We start from the raw sequence: 19,184 nt of genomic DNA on the forward strand, positions 1-19,184 counted from the left end.
GTGGGTTTAGATACATTCATCTTACATAAGGCATCCTAGCTGTGTTTGCGCTTGCGCCAACTATTCCGCATTCCGTTACCAGCTGATCCGCCGCCAGGTATTCCACTGTCAAATGTCCCGATATCATTCAGCTAGTTCATCCCCTGTAACCTCTCCCGCCTCTATAGCCGCCACCTCCGCCTCGGCCCCGGCCTTGGTCATACTGCCGTTGGCCGCCGCCACCCCTGCCATATTGATCCCGACCATTATATCCGCCGTAGCCCTGCGGAGGTGGAGGTGCCTGGTAGCCCCCCTGGTAACCGTACTGGCCCGGGGGTTGCTGGTAGGGCTGTTGGTAGTTACCGCCAAATGCACCCGGCGGTGGCGGCGGCGGCAACCCAGCGCCAAACCCAGCTTGTCCTGGCGGAGGCGGGATCCAGCCTGGTGGGGTCCAGCCCGGCGGTGGTGCAGGGAACGAATTTGACCCATGTTGCTGATAGCCATTGTTGTTGTGGTTGTTGTTGTAACGTGGCCGGTCTTGTCGTCCACCACGGGAATCGGGCCCATAGTTCATGCGTCCTCTGTGGCCTCCCCGACCCAGAGGAGCACCACCGTGGCTGCGGCCCGAGTTTCGCATCTTACCCTTCAATTCCTCGATATCACTGTTGTTCAATGCAGGAGGTGGGGGCTGTGCTCCACGTAGTAGCATGGACTTATGCGTATGACTGCTCTTGGGCATTTCGTAATGAACACTGTAAACCGATGTTAGCTGGATGTCTTCTGGTTACGTTGATGCATAGTACTAACGTTAAAGAACGGTCATCATCAATGTCAGGGAAAGCCTTGCGTTCCAGTGGGTACTCTAGAGCAGAATGCGGGAGATACTCGGGCATCTTCTCGATCACTCCTGACAAACCCTGGCTCGCACGCGGGTCGAGCTTATATGTAGGGCCAACTTGTTTCTTGGAGTAAAAGTTGCTGATCACATCGTCGTACAGTTCTTGATTGGCCTCAGAGAGTAGGAGCACGTCCTTTCCTGGCTCATTTCTTGCTCTGTCTTCCGGGCTTAACAAGGGATACTTCTTCTCAGCCGCGGCAAGAAGGCGCGGCATGTCAATGAATGGTAGCAACGCAACGCCTTGCCAAGCCATTTTCTTGCCGTTAAGATCAATCTCAAACTCTTCGGGGTAAAAGTCAATGATGTCGCTTTCTGGGTTCGTCATGAGATCATGGAAGACTTCCGGAAGCACGTGCTTTGACGCGGCAGGTTGGACACTGAGCAACTGCTCGAAGGGCTTCGAAGTTCTGCCCCTCTTGAAGTCAATCTTCGTCTTGACAATGTCGACGAAATCTTGCGCGAATGGCGCATAGTGGTATGGATAGTACCATTCCCAACTTGCGCAGCCCTGGAAGTAATATTTCAGAACCCAGGCAAGCCCTTCAACGTATGCGCGAGCTACGCTGTGCCGAAACTCGATATCCTTGGGATCAACATGAAACTTTTGTTCGTAGTATCTGTCAGCATATCCATCTTCCCACAGCTTCACGGTATCCTCTGACGGGTCCGGCTTTGCTGGGGCAGGCTTTTCGGCTTGTGCCTCACTGTCCGGTGTACTCGCCGAGTCATTCTCGATCATCTCGGCCTTGCGTTTGCCTAGAGCAGAAGAAGAGTCTTGGTTATCCGCTCCATCTTGTGCCACTTCCTTAGGCATAAGTCCTTGGATTTGACTCTTGAGCACAGCAGCAGCGCTCTTGTTCGCCGCATTCGCGTCCTGGGTAGCACTACGGTTGATGACCATATCGTGCGTCAAAGTATTAGACAGCGAGCCAGGAAGGCCCGCGTTGCCGTTGCGATTCTGGTTATTAAAACGGCCGTTCCTCTCATCATTGAGCCTTCGCCTCTTGGCGTTGGCCTCGCGTCTCTCCTCTCCTTCTCTTCGGCGCTTGAAAATCGCATCCTCTTGTTTAGCCAGCCCATTCAGGATGAACTGCGCCTTCTCCAGGTCGACATCACCATCCTTGGTCATATAGCCTCCCATTACAGGGAGGTTGTCTCTCCAGATGGCGCTCAGAGTGTCAATGCTATTCTCGCGGATTTCGAGGGCAGGGAGATGGGGTAAGAAATCGTTGCCAACGAAAAAGCACATGAATACCCAATCATCGATAGCCCGTTCGAGATCCCAACGGAAAGGCAATCCCGGCACGCTCAATTCCACCGCAAGGTATTCGCGAAGAACGGGAACGTGCAACCAGATGAAAGGCTTTAAAGGCATCTCCTTGTCCTTGTCATCTTTCTTCTTCGCTTCACCGCGGCATTGCGCGGCTTCATGGCCTGGCTGTCCGCAAATCTTGCAAGTCCTGACCTTGCCCTCCTGGGCGAAGACATCTTCACGAAGAACGCGGAAATGAGGTTCGTGCGTGGCTAATGCCAACATGATGAGATCCGCATCCAAACCATAAATCACATGTCGTGTGTTGGGGTCGTGCTCTGGCGAAGCGCGCTGAGAACGGACAAAGTTCATGATCTTGTGTTCGCCCTCGCCGGGGATGGAGGCATCGGAAATGATAACTTTCATGCTTGCCCACCCAGGATCGGTGTTCAGCTTGTAGGCACACCAGTATCGCAAACTGCCTGCCAGAATATCCATGAACGGGGTTCCCGGAGTGATGCTGTTGGAGTCGAAGGCTTTCTTGGCCATGGCCTCGAGCGTCTCCGGGGGCAATACACCACCATTTTGCTTCTTCAGCATCTTGTAATGCTCCTCCTTATCAGCGGCCTTTTCCTGGGCCTCTTGTGCGGAACGGAAACGACGAGAGCGCTGTTGGTTCATCTTGGCACGAGGCGCAACACCATCTATTTGTAGGTCAGTACATAAGTTTGCGATCAATTGCGACAAAAGCAGAACATACCAATGGCAATCATCAATAGCTTCTTCGGGCGAACCATGTTCACGACGCGCTCAGTATACTTGAAGATTTCCAACATCATCTCCTCCTCGTCCTCGGGGGCCGGTCGGTCTTCTGGATGCGAACAGGGATGAACAATACCGTTCATATCCAAGTAGAGATTGTCGAATTCCTCGCCGTTCGGGTTAGGTCTCGTAGTATCCACAGGAATAACACTGCCATCCTCCATGACTATGGGTTTGTCCTCGATCACCGGCGAGATGATCTTGGGGTATTTGTTGGAAAGCCAACGGAAAGCTGCCGGGATACCCATGATGGCGGAAGTTTAGCAGATCGGGATCTTGAATCGTCTAGATATGTTCAACCAGGAGATCAGGAAGCGGTTCGAAAGTCGAACGCGATCTATGGTATACAAGATTTAGCCGCTAGAATCAACGTTGTACGGTTATGTCGCGGTGATCGCAATCACTGTCGTCAGTGTCAGCTTCCGGGTGTTCGTCGCGCGCATGGAGTCGCAAAGTCGGCGCGCTTCGATTGTTCCGATTGTTGGATAAAGAGAAAGCAGGCCGCCAAATAAAGGCCGCGAGAAGGGTGCGGCGAGATAGAAAGAAGCCCAACTATGGTCAGCTCAAAAGCGTATGTTCTTGAACAAAAGAGGCTCGGGCTGTCTACCAGGACCGTATGCAAAGGCAGCGCGCTCCGGTCCACATTAAATTCTTATCGATAATTGATAGCTGAGTGCCACTGCCCTGTAGCTGCCCATTCGCACTCGAGGGAGGCAAAGGTGCATTACGTGGTACTCCGTACTCTGCATGCCCACAATTAGGCCAATCGGCGTCCCAGCTGTCATTGAACCTTACCAATGCAGGTGCTGTTCTGGCCAGCTCATACTTAGAGGTCAATTAATTGAATGTACTAACCAGGTAAGCTCAGACCTAATATTTGCGACTGTCACCATACAGACCAGACGTAACTGAGCTGCCAAACCTCTTCTCCTTTTAACCCAAGATAGCATGATTCTCGAGAGATTGTTGTAAGACAAACAAAAGTCGCTTTCCCCAGCTTCACCATTCCGACCCACGCCTGATCTGAACCGAGACATGCCCAGCGGTAGGTGATCATTTGCCTTATGGCATTGACGTATAGAAGAGCACATCTCCAGTGGTTTGTTCTAAGCCATGTTCTCCTCCATCGCGACTGCACCTGCTAAGCAGTCAGTCGGCGAAACCATCACCATCCTCAGCGGTCGTCTGAGCTCAGCAACCCTTCTCGAAGACCGCCGCGCTGCTATCCTGGGGCTACGGAGCTTTGCGAAAGAGTATCCTGCCTCCGTAGCATCTGGTGCCTTGCGAAGTCTCATAGGAAGCTTGTCCAAAGATGGCGAGGATGTCGATACCGTCAAGGTGGTCCTCGAGACCCTTCTAATGCTCTTTAACCCAAATCAGGACAGCCCAGAAGCTTCCGAAGAGATCGCGCTTTGGCTGGCCGACGAATTTACCCAGCGCCAAGAGAACGTCACCCTTTTGCTTGACTTCCTCGAGACGGCCGACTTCTACTCCCGACTCTACTCGCTGCAGCTACTGTCTGCTATATTATCTGCCCGTACCGAGAGGACCGAGGAATGTGTGTTCACGGCACCACTGGGCATATCGAGACTGGTGGCCGTATTGGACGAACGACGCGAAGCAGTTCGCAATGAAGCCATTTCGCTACTCACGTATCTGACTCCTGCAAATCCCGAAATACAGAAGCTTGTGGCCTTCGAGAATGCGTTCGAGCGTATCTTCGCCATCATAGCGGCAGAGGGGGGGCTGGTTGAAGGCGACCGTGTTGTGGAAGACTGCCTTATCCTTCTCGCAAATCTGTTGCGCCTCAATGCTTCGAATCAGTCCGCCTTCCGGGAGACAGGATTTGTTCTGCGACTCTCCAGACTCCTAGAGAGCAGCTATCAGCCACCAAAAGAAGCGGAGGAGATGGCTTCATGGGCTCAGCAACAGGGAAACAGAAATATCTACGCTTTGCTCGCTGTCATACGCCTTTTCCTTGTGCAAGGGGCTGTGGGGACGCTCCAGAACCAAACCGCCTTCTGGCAACACGGTGTACTATATCATGCCCTGCAACTAGCTTTTACTCAGACAGCAGAGCTCCTCATTAGAGCGGAGGTGAGAATATTCTGTCCACGTCCCTGATTGTTCCTTTGATTAATCGTAGATGCTTGTAGGCCCTTTCCACCTGTGCCGACATTATCAAGGCGAACCCTAAGTTGCAAGAGAGTTTTGCACAGCTTCAGGTGCCGTCGGTATTAGAGGAACCTATTCCAATAAACGGACAGAACGGAAACGGGCCTATAGTTGTGTATGTGATAGATGGCCTCTTAGACCTCACACTCAGTGTCACGGCTCTTCAAGCTTTCGATTTACGACTGGCAGCATGCCAATGCATCAAGGCCTACTTCTTCCACCATCCTGAGATCAGACTTCACTTTCTACGGCGAGCAATCGACGGCCACACATCCGGGAGAGATGAGACAGCCAACGTCTTGACGACCCTGTTGCAGCCGGCGAGCCAAATCACCTCAAGTGACCCCTATCGCCATTGGTTCGCCTCTGTCATCTTACTACATCTTATTTACGACAATTCGGAGGCCAAGGCCCTGGCCATGTCGGTTACAGAGGGCGATGCTGAGAACGGGGAGGAGGTTGTCACGAGCATTCAAACTATAACAGCCCATTTAATCAGTGGGCTTGCCCGTCCAAACTCGGAGCGTACTGTGGACGAACGCATAACCGTTGGATATCTCATGCTGCTCTTGGGTTGGCTGTTTGAAGATCTTGAGGGTGTGAATGACTTCCTCGGCGAAGGCAGCAACATCCAGAGCATCGCCCAGGCGGTACACCAGGCCCCGAATGGCAGCCTTGTGCAGGGTCTTTGCGCAATGCTCCTGGGCGTCTGCTATGAGTTTTCGACCAAGGACTCGCCTATACCTAGGTCTACTCTGCACGATGTATTACTTCAACGGATGACTCGGGAAAAGTATATTGATGTCTTGACTAAGCTTCGAAGCCACCCTTTCATCCGAGACTTTGAAGTAATGCCTCAAAAGCTCGACAATTCTGGGAACCTCCCAGAGGTCTACTTTGACGCTACCTTTGTAGACTTCTTCAAGGACAACTACAGTCGCATCCTTCGAGGGATAGATCGAGAGCCTGGTATGGAGATTTCCGTAGTCACCAATGGGGTGCAAAAGGGCATATCCCGTGAGCTGGTGGATTCCCTCCGCGCACAGCTAGACGAGAAAGAGCGTGCTCTACAGTCGGCTCTGGTCGACATGACGTCGTTTGACCAGCGCTTAGGACAAGAGCAGGCTGATCATAGGCGTTCGAAAGAGTCGTCTGCATCCGAGCTTGCAAGGATCAAGGAGATCAACGAAGCGCTACAGCGAGGCCATGAAGAGGAAATCGAGTAAGTGGTTTGCTTCGTTCTTTTAGTCGCATGAGTGGCTTCTAACGACATCTAGACGGATTAAAATGCAGCTGAAGTCTCAGGACGATGCGCATCAGCGCCAGCTAGAAGCGGCGCGTCGAGAAGCCCAGAAAGCTGCCGACAATATTCATGAGGAACACCGTGCCAAGGAGGAAGAGCTTCAGCGCCAACTCGAATATGTCAAGAAGACAGCCGAGGCGGCAACCGCTCGCGCGCAACGACGCGCAGAAACCGAGCTGGCCGATGCGAAGAAGAAGACAGAAGCCGAACTAGCTGAGGCCAGGAAGAAGAGCGAGGCCGAGGTCGCAGACATTAAGAAGGCGGCCGAGGCACAGACAAGTCGTGTGCAGAGGCGTGCAGAAGCCGATATGGCAGATCTTCGTGCTACCATCAGCCGCTTCGAGACTGACCTGATGAAGGTAAGGCAGCTGTCAAATGGATATTGGACCGTTACTGACTGTACTAGGCAAACAAGGCAAAGGCCGACGAGCTTCGATCTGCTCAAGATGAGCATGCCGCAGCTCTCAAGGCTGCACAAGAAGCACATGCTTCGAAACTCAGTGCTGAAACTTCCAGGGCTACTGCAGCCACGACCAAGGCCAAGGCAGCGGAGGATAAGATTGGCGAACTTGAGAAGCGGGTCGCAGACCTCGAGAAGCGTATCGCACAAAAGGAGACTGAAATGAAGAAGGTAAGCCATTCGATTTACTTTACTGGATCATCTTAGTATGCTAACATGGTCGTTCCAGGCTCAATCACAGGTGAAGTCGAAGGATGAGGAGAAGGCCGCTGTCCAGACGGAGCTCGATGATCTCCTCATGGTATTTGGCGATCTGGAAGAGAAGGTCGAGAAATACAAGGTAAGTTTACTGCTGATGTGATGTTATCCTCGTGCTTTGCTAATAGGAGAACGGTAGAAACGGCTCAAGGGGCTAGGGGAGACCGTGTCAGATGGGGAAGGCGATGATGAGGACGATGACGAGGAAGAGGACGACGACGACAATGAGGTGGATTAGAGAAGAGGCATCCGGAGTTTCAGCAGCCGCTTCTTGTGGTCTTTGCAAATCAAGCCATCGATTCGATACCCCTCATGTTCAATTTACAGACGTTGGTCCTATACTGCACATTTCCTCTTACGAACACGGCCCCGAGGTGTTTGGCACATACGAGGGGTTGCATGCACGTGGATGTATTCCAACTTTGATCTGCCAAGTATCGATATCCAGCGAATATAGAAGATTGATGGTAGTTGTTGAGTGGACGGAGTGTCGGTCAATTCCACAAGAGCAGCAGCACTAGTAACCGACCTTGACTCGCTATTGGCTGGGGCTGCAACGGCTTTTAACAACCACAACCTTGGAAATTTTGGGGCTTTTTTGATCAAAGGATTTTTATCGAAGTCGCCCAATCCGCTTGCTGCATCGGGCTCCGTTGTACACATACCCTCGACATTGTTTGTTGTTGACTTTTGTTGCACAATTTCAGGAAATTGGCACCCGACCCATCAAACACAATCATATATTTACCATGAGCCGCCCTAGCAGAGCAGAAGACCCCGTCAGCGACTCGGAGTCGTCCGACTCGAGGGAGGATGAGGAGGGCTGGAATGATGTCGAGGAGGACGAGGAGACCCAAGAGGTCATCTCCCTCCTTGACGACCGCGTCTTCCCCGACGTTGTGACCATGCTTACCCACTGCAAGGAGGCGCACAAGTTCGACTTCTTAGCACTGCGAGAAAAACTTCGACTTGATTTCCACGGCTGTGTCAAATTGGTCAACTATAGTATGTCGTTCTCCGCTCGTCTCAAGACCCGCTTGCGATTTAATCATTGCAAGTCCCTGGGATGCTCCTTGAAACAACGGCTAATCACGTGTGCCAGTCCGCCAAAGAGTCCACGAAGGTCTGCCCGTGTCGGAGCAGGAGATTACCAAGGCTCTTATCGAGGATGACCAGTATCTGAAGCCCGTCTTGGAGGATGATGCTGTCATCATCGGACTGTTTGACCTACCGGAGCTCGAGCCGGAGCAGGCCTCGGCTTCGGGTGCTGACTCGTCCGCCGTGGACGATTTGCTGAAGCGCAATGCCGATCTGCAGGAGGAAATCAGCCGCATCACGGCGCAGTTCGAGAGCTACCGAGCAACGGTCTCGGAAACTCTGGACCAGCGTTGGGGCGATGCTGCGGAGGCGGAGGCAGCTGCGTCCAAGGACCAAGCCTTGACTGTGGCGGCTGGGAAGAAGAAGCCGGAGGATGCGAGCAAATACTACTGGGAGTCATATGCTACAAACGGTTGGTCTTTCCTCTTGCCCGCATCAAGCCAATAAAACTAACAAAGCCGAACTAGACATCCATGAGACCATGCTCAAGGACACTGTCCGTACTGAGTCCTACCGCGATTTCATCTACAACAACAAGCACATCTTCGCCGGTAAGACGGTGCTGGACATCGGATGTGGTACGGGCATCTTGTCCATGTTCGCTGCCAAGGCAGGAGCTGCTCGGGTTTTGGCTGTTGATGCTTCGGACATTATTGACAAGGCACGGGAGAACGTTATCCATGCTGGCCTCTCCTCGACAATCACTCTCATCAAGGGCCGCATTGAGGAAGTCACCCTGCCCGTACAGTCGGTCGATATCATTGTCAGCGAGTGGATGGGATACTGCTTGCTGTACGAGGCCATGATGAACTCGGTCCTGTGGGCTCGCGACCGCTACCTGGCACCGGACGGCCTGCTCGCACCTGGATCGTGCAACATGTGGATCGCACCCGTCGCGGACAGCGAGTGGATCCAGGACAACTACAACTTCTGGCGTGATGTGTATGGCTTTGATATGCGCGCCATGCAGGCAGGCATCTGGGACGACGTCCGCGTACTGCACTGGCCCTCGTCGGCGCTCTGTGGCAAGCCCGCCGGCTTCAAGATGCTCGACCTCTACACCCTGGCCGAGAAGGACCTGACCTTCACCTCCAAGTTCAAGTTGGAGATCATCGAGGACATCGACGCCCTCGACGGCTTCCTGATCTGGTTCGACAACTTCTTCGCCCCTTCGCGCAAGGACAACGAGACTGTCAACGTGGACTCGGTCGCGGACAACTGGGCCAAGGCCCCGACGTCGGAGAAGGAGCGCGTGGCCTTCACCACGGGCCCCTTCGGCACGGAGACGCACTGGAAGCAGGGTCTTCTCGTCTGCAAGCCCAAGAAGGACGAGCCCACCGCGTACAAGAAGGGCGAGATCCTGGAGGGCGAGATCACGTTCGCGCCGCCTGCGGACATGCCCCGAGGACTTACCATCTCGACGACCTGGAAGCTGGCTGGTTCGGAGCAGAAGGAGCACGCTCAATCTTGGGATATGCGTTAAGCCTGCCAAAGACAGCAAGTAGTTAGCTGAGCAGTGATGCATATCATCCAATACCAGCAGACATGCAAACAAAAGTTCAAGGTGCTGCCAAGTCGTGTCACGATTAGTGTGAAGTCTTTCTTAAGCCGGCTTGGCATGTGATATCCGCCCATGAAGAAGCGCTATGAGATCATATGACGTGACGTGGACGATCGGCAGGGCGTCGGTGCTTCCCCAGAATATCACAGCGGTTCGCAGATAGGTACGTGGACTTCCATGCGAATGTAAGCCAAATTGCCTGCTATCATCAGCCATGAAGAGCCTAGGCCCATGGACCCTGTATTAGGTAAGATAGTAAAGTCAAGCTCTGCTGGGACAAATAATTCAAGGGGTTGATGTCCTGACTTTATGAATGTATAAGGTTCTTTTAGGGCCTAGCATTACCCCCTACTGGGTGCTTCGCAGCATGCATACTTGTAGTCAACTTCCCTAACCGAGTATTACTCGGCTGAATGACGCGGGCAATATAGGTACTGTACCTAATGTACTTGAACACCTACGGCAAAAGCATATACATACTCAAATTGCGGTGCCCCCTTGAAGTGCAACACACCGCTACTGTACCTGATCAGAACGATACGGTTCCTGAACCACTTCGTAACTCCTATACGTCAGCTGTTGGAACTAGTCAACCGAGCAGCCGGTTGAAGGTTGCAGTTTATTACCTCGCGAGACCACTGGAATGTAATATTAAGATTTGACTGAAGCCGTTTCAACCATAAAAATGAGATGACGCTACCTTAACCGCGTCTACGGGCCGCGATGGGATAGGTACAGTAGCAATCGGATGCCAGCCTTCTGAGCTACCTGTCTACCTCTGTACCTACCTACTTCATTAGCCCGACGCGGGGGCAGGACGCTTGCTAAGTACCAAAGAAGCCAAATTTGAACCCTGGATTTTTCAAGGGGCTTGCTGCACAAGACCAACCATAGCGAACAACGCGGTTCTCTTCTAAAAGTTTCAGCTGGCAGCGGCTTCCAGTTTTCAAGCCACAGTACGCCGACGGAGCGTTTCACAGCAACCTCGTCTATCCATATTCCTATTGCTATTCGTCTCTTCTTGCGTGTACTGTATTAGAGCAGGTCCTAATTCAGCACTAAGAAAAGGGGGCTCCTATCCACTCCTCGAGAGCAGCTGGCATCCGCGACAAGAGGCTCTCCAACTATTTTGTTTTTGGCATTCAACTCGCCTTGCCGCGACGATCGGCATGCGCAAATACGTCAGAGGTGTCAGACCGTCGTCGAGAGGAGGTCCATTGGGGGGTCTGCTAAATTCGATAGTCTTGGGCCGGTCCGCGGAATTTGCGGGAGCGGGCTCGGCGGTAACATCATCACAGAGCCTGAGTGGGCAATTCGGGCAATTCGGGGCACGGTGCACGTTCGGTTACCAAATTATCTATGTATGATCTGAGCTCGACCCAGTACCAAGTCACGACACGATATTATCTCGATGTGCGTATCCAGAAATGCGTGTCTGTCATATCCATTGACCCATGGCGGGGAATTCGCGTGCGGGCAGCGGAGCGCCTATATTGCCGAGGTTGGCCCTAGGTTACCTGTTCAAAGGGTCGAAATCCTTGGTCGGTATCTGGCGATCTCAGATTGATCGTCCGTAAACGAGGTGGCTAAGGTTCGTCTTGCTGTTGGTAATTGCAGCGAGTTTTCTGGGTCGCATGTTCAGCTCTCGGCTTTGGCTACCGCCGACTTTACCACGTAGAGTAAATGATAGACGGCTACCAGAAGCACGACCTTGGTTTCTTTACCAGGCCTGGCCATCTAGCGTTGGGGTGGGGGCTATCTCTATGTATCAACAGCTGCTGGCTGCCCACATATTCTTGACTCTCCACGTCCAAGGACCACCAGAGTTTTCCAGGGAACTTGCAAGTATTAGCGAAGACAAGTAAACTGCATCTGAGAGACATGAAGAAGTGAATGTTGCTGCTGATAAACATGACGCGGCCCCCCCCTACCAGACCCAGCCTTTTCGCATAATAGCATGTCCTCACTGACACCTGTCAGTGCTGGCAAATGGCCTTCCTAGTTCGCAGCGCTCGTGTTTACCGATCCAGGGGTCCAACTCGCGCCACTAATTGATCTTTGAGTAGTAGTACAACTCCGGAAAGTTCCTTGCAAGCTAAACCCTCGGTGCATTATTCTTATTCGACATCGCCTGATAACCCCAGCACAGCAGGTTTTACTTGTTTTCTTCTTCTTCTTCAAACTTCTAATCTATTTTCTTTTTTGTCGGAACATAATTCCAGCTTGCAGAGCGTTACACGTGTTACCTGACGCCAGACAAAGAATTGAATGCGTCTTCAGTATCAAACATGTGTAGTAAGGAGTAAGGTACATTTTTCAGGGGATGCTGGGGGGATGTAACATAAATTTTCTTTGGCTGAGCGGCTCTGGGCGACTGGTCCTGAGCAAAGCTTGGCCCCGGCGGAAGATGCAGGGGCAGTGGCTGCTGACGAGCCAGTCAGAAAGACGAACCCCGAATGATGAAACCGATGCGCTGCAGGGATCGGGTTAGCGGGGCTCTTGGTGGGCAGATGGACAGCTGAATGGGCCATGGGCCATGGGCCAAAAATGACCCTGCACCCGAGGATTCGGGGCCAGGAACTCTAAAAATATTTGGTTCCTGCCACGGCACAATATGTTCTCGTTTGGGTCGGGCAGCATACCGTAGGCAAACATTTGGCATGCTTTGGGAAGTAACAATTTGAGCCGGAGAGGGCGAGAGCCACAAGATGAGCACTAATGCCGTGCTAGCCGTACCTACAGTACTGTAGCAAGCATTTCTCAATTAGGCCTGCTCTTTCCAACGTCTGCTAGAGGGGCAGGCAGAAGTGACATTGATCAGGTAGGTAGATACGGAGTACCTTGCCGATATTTGAAGCATTCCGATGGAATAACTTATATTATAAACACCCGAGTATTATAAGATACCAATGGGAAACTGGACAGTACTTTCAAACTATTACTGTATCTATTGCTAACTGTCGGGGAAAACCTGGTTGTTTGGTTGGTCCAATGTCTTGTTGATTCATTCAATTGCAGTGCATACTGCCGAGCAGGGACATCAAGCAAGTACATGCACGAGTAAGTACCTAGCCAGGGGTAGGCAAGGGCTGAAATGGAAGGGGAGGAAACAGTCGAAGGCGAAGGCGCAGGCGCAGCTTGGAGACTAGACTGGTCGAAGAGCCCACACACCTACATCATCCGCCTCCAGTTCATAGCATTGTTTCTCTCCACTCGCGCTTTCCTTTCCGTCAACCGCTTCCTACCTATTCACGCTCGTTGTAAAAGTTATTAGTTCGGTCAGGGTGTTTGCTGGGATTTCTTCTTGTTGGTCGCTGCCGTTCGTTACCGTCCAAGGTCCTTTCTTCCTCTTTCAACCCTCGTTCAACTGCCAGCTGAATCGATCGCCTGGTGCCGTCCTAAGCTCTCTCTCTCTCTCCATACTTCATCCATTCAATCTTCAAAACACCACACTATTATAATCCTGTGACGCCTACTAGTCATCCTACATACCTTCTGTACATTACGTCGTCCGATATACCTTCTGAAACACCCACCCACCCACCTTCCGATGTCGGTTCGGTCACCATCAGGAAGAGGGTTTGTCCAGCTGGGCACATCACACTCTAGCCGAGAAAATATGACCGGCGACCAACACGGCATCCCTCTCGCGCCAGTACGGAGTACGGCGAGTTCAACAGGAGCTCGCAAGCCCAGCCAGGCGATGCCAAACGCGGACTCGAACACACCTACAAACGGCAATGAGAAGCAAGGCTTCTTCCACCGGGGGCGCCGCCGGGCGCAGCCCGCTCCCTCAAGAAGCGACACCCTCGGCTCCCATGAGGTCAAAGTCAACGCCATGGGCAAGATCTACAACAAGATCATTGGCTTCTCCATCGTCACCAGATACTTGGTCTACATCGTGCCCGTCGGTATCATACTGGCTGTCCCCCTGATTGTGATCGCTGTTACCGACAATTTGGATACCCCTGTCGGCCAAACTCACGGCGGTAAAGACGGCAAAGAAATCATCTCTGGGCCACCCATGTGGAAGTTGTTTCTGTGGATCGAGCTCGCATGGTTGACATTGTGGGGAGCAAAGGTCGTCGTCCATCTGATGCCTCCCGTCTTCATGTTCTTCTGCGGTGTCGTAAGCGCTGGTACTCGGAAATACGCCACCGTGATCAGGGCTTTGGAGATTCCTCTCTCGTTGTTCTTATGGGCATTGGCATCGTGGCTGATCTTCAAGAACCTTATCTCAGGCCAGTTCGATCCCCTCGGCTGGGTCTCTACACTCAAAACCATCTTGGGTGCGCTTTTCGTATCTACGGCCGTCTTCCTCGTCGAGAAGACAATTGTGCAACTGATCAGTATCACGTACCATCAGAGATCGTTCGCCAACCGCATCAAGGATTCGAAGCGAGAGGTCTTCTTGCTCGGGCTTCTGTACGATGCGTCCCGCACGCTGTTCCCAATGTACTGTCCAGAGTTCGCGGAAGAAGACTACATTATCAACGATAGTATCGAGATGATGCTGGGCGGCAAGAAGGGCAAACGCAAGAACGGCGCCGCAACGCCGATGAGACTCATCGGCAATGTTGGTCGGATTGGTGACAAGGTCACATCCGTCTTTGGAAACCTTGCATCCGAAATCACTGGGCGTCAAGTCTTCAACCCCAACTCGGCGCACTCGATCGTCGTAGAGGCGCTTGAGAAGGCTCGTACCTCGGAGGCAATGGCTAAGCGCATTTGGATGTCCTTTGTCTGCGAAGGCAAGGACGCTCTGTTCGTCGAAGACATTGTGGAAGTACTGGGCCTCCAGTACCAAGAAGAGGCCGAAGAAGCATTTGCTGCCATTGATGGTGATGCCAACGGCGATATCAGCCTCGACGAGATGATTCGCAAGGTGATTGAGATTGGCAAAGAAAGAAAAGCGATCACGAACAGCATGAAGGATATCAGCCAGGCTCTGGCTGTGTTTGATAACATTCTCCTGTTCGTCGTTCTGCTGATCGTTATCTTCGTGTTCCTCGCATTCTTCCAGAGCTCGTTCCTCACCACTCTCGCCACGGCCGGGACCGCGCTTCTTTCACTTTCCTTCGTCTTCGCGGTTACGACTCAAGAATTCCTCGGCAGCTGCATATTTCTTTTTGTTAAGCACCCCTACGATGTCGGTGATCGTGTCGACATCACTGGAACAGAAAAGGAGCAGCTCGTGGTCGAGAGAATCTCTCTCTTGTATACCATCTTTTATAGGATCGACAAGATGCAGACTGTGCAGGTGCCCAACATCATCCTGAACAACCTATGGATCGAGAACGTCACCCGCAGCAAAGCCATGAAGGAGGTCATCGACGTCAATGTATCTTTTGATACCTCATTCGAGGATATTGAACTTCTGCGAGTCGAGATCGAGAAGTTTGTTCGCCATCCAGATAACTCACGCGACTTCCAGCCCGACTTTGCCATCGGAATCGGCGGTGTTGGCGATTGTGATAAGCTGAACCTTAAGATTGCGATCAAGCACAAGTCCAACTGGCACAACGAGGCGGTCCGAGCTACGCGCCGGTCCAAGTTCATCTGCGCGCTCGCTTTGGCTCTGAAGAGGGTGCCGATTTACGGACCTGGAGGTGGAGGTGACGCCCTGGGTGCGCCTGAAAACCCTACCTATTCCGTGGCCGTCTCTGATGCCGAAGCTGCCGAGGCACGAAAGAAGTCCGCTAAGGCCAAAGAAGAGGCTCGCTTGGCTCCTCAGCTCGAGCGCACATCCTCCAACGCCAGTGCAACGTCCCCCGAGATGGACGCTGCTCGGAATCTCACCAGCCTGAACACTGCTTTGGCTGCCGAAGATGATTGGGCCAATCAACGTGATGATACGCTGTCCCCACGAAGCCCGTCCATGGATAGAGTCCGCTCCAACGAGATAGACGACTTACGTCGCTCCCTGACTAAGCATGCCAGCCAGCGCAGCGGACGCCGGAAGGCAGGAGACACATTACCTAGTCACGGTTACGGCGGTGACGCGCCTGGCATACAGGTGACGGAGCCAGGTTTTGACGAAGAGGCTGAGATAGGTGGGAACAGTTCTTATTACCAACAACGATAGGGTCGCTGTCTCACTCGTGACAGAAGGATCACAGAATAAGCAAAAGGCGTCCATAGACGACTGATGGAAGGATAACGGAATAAGCAAAAGGCGTCCATAGACTGATGGAAGGATACCGGAATAAGCAAAAGGCGTCCATAGACTGATAGCATGGAATAACTGTTGTTTATTCCATTCTCAATTGACAGTTAATAATTCAATCAATCTTCATTCTAATGTGCAATTGAACTGCAGTTAGTGCGTATGGCAGTCATTTCATTGGACGTCAATAAGGAGGCCTGCTGTTGCACCTTCAACTCAATGTATGGATGTTGCTTTCAACGATTAGTAGACAGAAGTCGACAGCAAATCACCACCAATTGGGTTTCAGCGGAAATAGGCTGCGAGGGTGTCTGAATGGTAAAAGACTGGATCGGGTGGCCAAGGACCTATCGCTTCAAGGCATAATTCTGCTGAACATCTCTCCTTTGTTGAGAACTAACTAGATAATCTACACTTTTGCCCCTGTCTCTAAAGACATTGGCACTGTTCGCTTACAGAGCAAACTGGGGGGAATAAGGCCAAGACAAAATGCAACGCCGCCTAATGCAAATGGGGAAAAAACAATTCGCCGCCAGGAGGAGAGGTACCAAACAGTACCTAGAAGTCCCTCAAGACACTCACGAGGTCATCGAGCTTACTGACTTGTCCCAGCAGCCGGCTCTGGATGTCGAGGAACTGCTGATACTCGTTGAAGGCATCGCCGTTAAGTTTCTCCTCCTCCATGCCCTGAACATCGGTTCGCTCTACGAGGGAGAGGATGTTCTTTTTCTTCTGGCTCTCGACTTCGAGCCGTTGCAGGTGCCGCACCATGGCCTTATACGTGTTGTCGAGGGTTCGCGTCAAAGTACGGTGTTCATCAAAGAACCAAAGGAAGAGAGTGCGGGCTGCAACTCTGTTATTATCCCTGGGAACTTCTTGGACGTCGAGAAACCCGGCCAGCTCCATTTCCACCATCTTCATGTGCACATCGCCCTTCTGCATCAGAGCCATGGTTGGCAGAGTCTTGTCGTCAATTTTCCCCTTTGCTCGTAGAATCTTGATGAGTCGAAGGCCTTCCCTGCCGAACGTGTCCTCAATTATCGTGTCGAGCTCCAGGAACCGTAGTTGACGGAAGAGAACCTCGAAATCAACAGTCCACTCGCCTTGATCGCGTGTACCGCTGTGCCTTACAAAGTGAATGCCAGATTCTGCAAGGACCAGCAAATGTTGACGCATACGCTGCATGCGCTCCGCCTTGGTTGGTCCCTTGTCTGCGAACGTGACTTTCGTATCCTTGGTACCGTTTTGGCCAGGTACTTCTCCATCATCCCCGCCATGGTTTCCATTGAGGTAATAGCCATTTGCTGCTTCCATGTCCACATCAGCGTCATTATCCGGGTCTTCGATCGAGTTTTGGGCATCGTAACCGCCCTCGTCGCCGTCGCCATCCCCAGAAGGCGGAAGTCTCTCAACCTTTTCGGCACTGGTGACATTAATCTGCTCTGGCGAAGGCTTGCCGATTCCCCCGAATACATCAACAGATGCCTTTAAATACTCGAAAATCTCAATGGTGGTAACCGTGGGAGGATTCATAGGATCGATACTGTCGTCCGTTGGATCAGGCTGGCAGCAGGAGAGCTTTTTGCTCAAAGCCGCCAACATCGCCCCATACACCTGAGCGGTAGTGTATCCGACATGATCGTCGACGAACTGGCAGAGTCTCTGGTTCCGAAGCTCTACAAGGCATTTCTCATAGTTGACTCGTAGAAGAACTGTATCCTGAACATGCGAGTTAGTCAGGGGGGTTGCAACTCTAGCTGCTGCTGCTGCTGCTGCTGCATGGAAAGCCTACCTCGATCGGATCATCATCGTTAGCCGCGGAAAACCCACGTCCTCCGTCTCCATTCGCTAGTTTGCGACGCTTGGCGCCAGACCCGTAAAGGTATGTAGGCTCCAGCTGCATTTTGAGATGTTGGCTTCTGTTGCGGATTTCCCTGACAGTGTTGACAACCCTCGTTTCATGTTCCCCCTTTTGCTTGCCGCGCAGACCGCTAGGATACGCCTTCATCAGGTCCTTGTCAACCTCACTTTTGATGTCCTCGGGAGATTGGAGCATTTTGGGGCTGAGCGGCTCTAGAATACCAATGGCAATAAGATGCGCAATGTCATCGACGACCTGATGTCCTGATACTTGAGGTTTCTCCTCTGCAGCAACATCAAAAGGGTCATCATGGCTTACGTGACCGTTGCTTGGATCCGATGAGCCATTGACATCGTTTGGAATCTTGCCATGGCTCTTTAGGTATGCATCCACGATGCTACCGACCCTCATATGGCCGGATGCCATGACCAGGTGCACTATCCTCTTTGCGTCTTCTCCATAGTTGCGGTGCACGCAGTCCAGGATTTTGCCATTGCGCACAATGTTGTACGCATAATAGTGATTGGCCTCGAAGATCGTTCGCGAGGTATCCGAGTCGGTGTAGTGGTAGACCAGGTTCTGCTGTACCAGCACGGCAAGGCCATGACGGACATGACGTAGGCCTGTCGAAGAAATACGTGCGAGCTGTTGTACAGTTGAACGCCCTGACGACAACAGAATCTCGAAGATGCGCTGCAATAGCAAAAAGCAAAGAGGTCAGTCATGTAAGGCCATGGGCGCATAGCAGGGTGGAGCAGGTCATACCGAAGGCAGCTGGCCATACAGCTCTCTGATGAGCAGAACACAGAGCTCCGCCGCATTTTTTGTCTGAGTTGAAGAAGGCATGTTAGCGAGAACAAATCACCCAAAATACTCAAATCGCACAATCACGAGCAGATACAAGCAGCGACGGGTTGTGGACGTGATGGGTGTTGGGGTTGACTCACCACCTGCCACGACATGACTGACTTGTGAGGGCGCAGTCGCCGAGAGGATGCTGTAGGTTGCGATTAGGTGGGTTGTGATGAAAGGAATACTGGAAGTCGCCGAAGAAGAGTTGCTAAATTCCTAGACGCCTGGCTTCTAGAGATCCTCTCACGAACTCTAGAGCCACAATTGCTACCGTGGTGTCATTTGGGAGAAAAAGGTAGGTAGAATGGTCGAATATGCACTCGCGTTGTGGAAAATAGTCTGGTCGTCGCGATTGATACAACAGCATGAGCTGCAGAAAAAATTGGATTAACTAAAGTACCCTTTTTTTCGGCGGGGTTTGATGCGCCCAGCTTACCTTTATTTTAGGTAGCCTCTTAAGGTCTTCACACCTCTCCTGCCTACGGAATACAGTGCTTTG

General features: G+C 52.2%; 5 protein-coding genes across 5 annotated transcripts; 3 read left to right on the plus strand and 2 right to left on the minus strand.

Moving 5' to 3' along the window:
• Positions 1-136: 136 nt before the first annotated feature.
• Positions 137-3,199, minus strand: PG985_008996 (5'-3' exoribonuclease 2; the record flags this gene model as incomplete). Its single annotated transcript, XM_066828764.1, has 3 exons — positions 137-731; positions 787-2,833; positions 2,890-3,199. 3 exons carry the CDS (start codon positions 3,197-3,199, stop codon positions 137-139), a joined length of 2,952 nt encoding a protein of 983 aa, XP_066683676.1.
• An 865-nt stretch (positions 3,200-4,064) lies between these two features.
• On the plus strand, positions 4,065-7,385 carry PG985_008997 (uncharacterized protein; the record flags this gene model as incomplete). The annotated part of the gene is made up of 6 exons (XM_066828765.1): positions 4,065-5,048; positions 5,108-6,348; positions 6,404-6,788; positions 6,836-7,060; positions 7,119-7,229; positions 7,287-7,385. The coding sequence occupies 6 exons, from the start codon at positions 4,065-4,067 to the stop codon at positions 7,383-7,385; spliced, it is 3,045 nt and encodes a 1,014-aa protein (XP_066683677.1).
• A 511-nt stretch (positions 7,386-7,896) lies between these two features.
• Positions 7,897-9,728, plus strand: PG985_008998 (uncharacterized protein; the record flags this gene model as incomplete). The annotated part of the gene is made up of 3 exons (XM_066828766.1): positions 7,897-8,152; positions 8,250-8,657; positions 8,713-9,728. 3 exons carry the CDS (start codon positions 7,897-7,899, stop codon positions 9,726-9,728), a joined length of 1,680 nt encoding a protein of 559 aa, XP_066683678.1.
• A 3,697-nt stretch (positions 9,729-13,425) lies between these two features.
• Positions 13,426-15,891, plus strand: PG985_008999 (uncharacterized protein; the record flags this gene model as incomplete). Its single annotated transcript, XM_066828767.1, has 1 exon — positions 13,426-15,891. The coding sequence occupies one exon, from the start codon at positions 13,426-13,428 to the stop codon at positions 15,889-15,891; it is 2,466 nt and encodes an 821-aa protein (XP_066683679.1).
• Positions 15,892-16,530: 639 nt separating this feature from the next.
• On the minus strand, positions 16,531-18,679 carry PG985_009000 (DNA-directed RNA polymerase III subunit RPC3; the record flags this gene model as incomplete). The annotated part of the gene is made up of 3 exons (XM_066828768.1): positions 16,531-17,747; positions 17,803-18,526; positions 18,599-18,679. The coding sequence occupies 3 exons, from the start codon at positions 18,677-18,679 to the stop codon at positions 16,531-16,533; spliced, it is 2,022 nt and encodes a 673-aa protein (XP_066683680.1).
• Positions 18,680-19,184: the final 505 nt, after the last annotated feature.

Source organism: Apiospora marii (assembly GCF_038362585.1).
Source record: "Apiospora marii strain CBS 49790 chromosome Unknown utg000005l_segment0_segment0, whole genome shotgun sequence".
In the NCBI taxonomy this organism is placed as follows: domain Eukaryota; kingdom Fungi; phylum Ascomycota; class Sordariomycetes; order Amphisphaeriales; family Apiosporaceae; genus Apiospora; species Apiospora marii.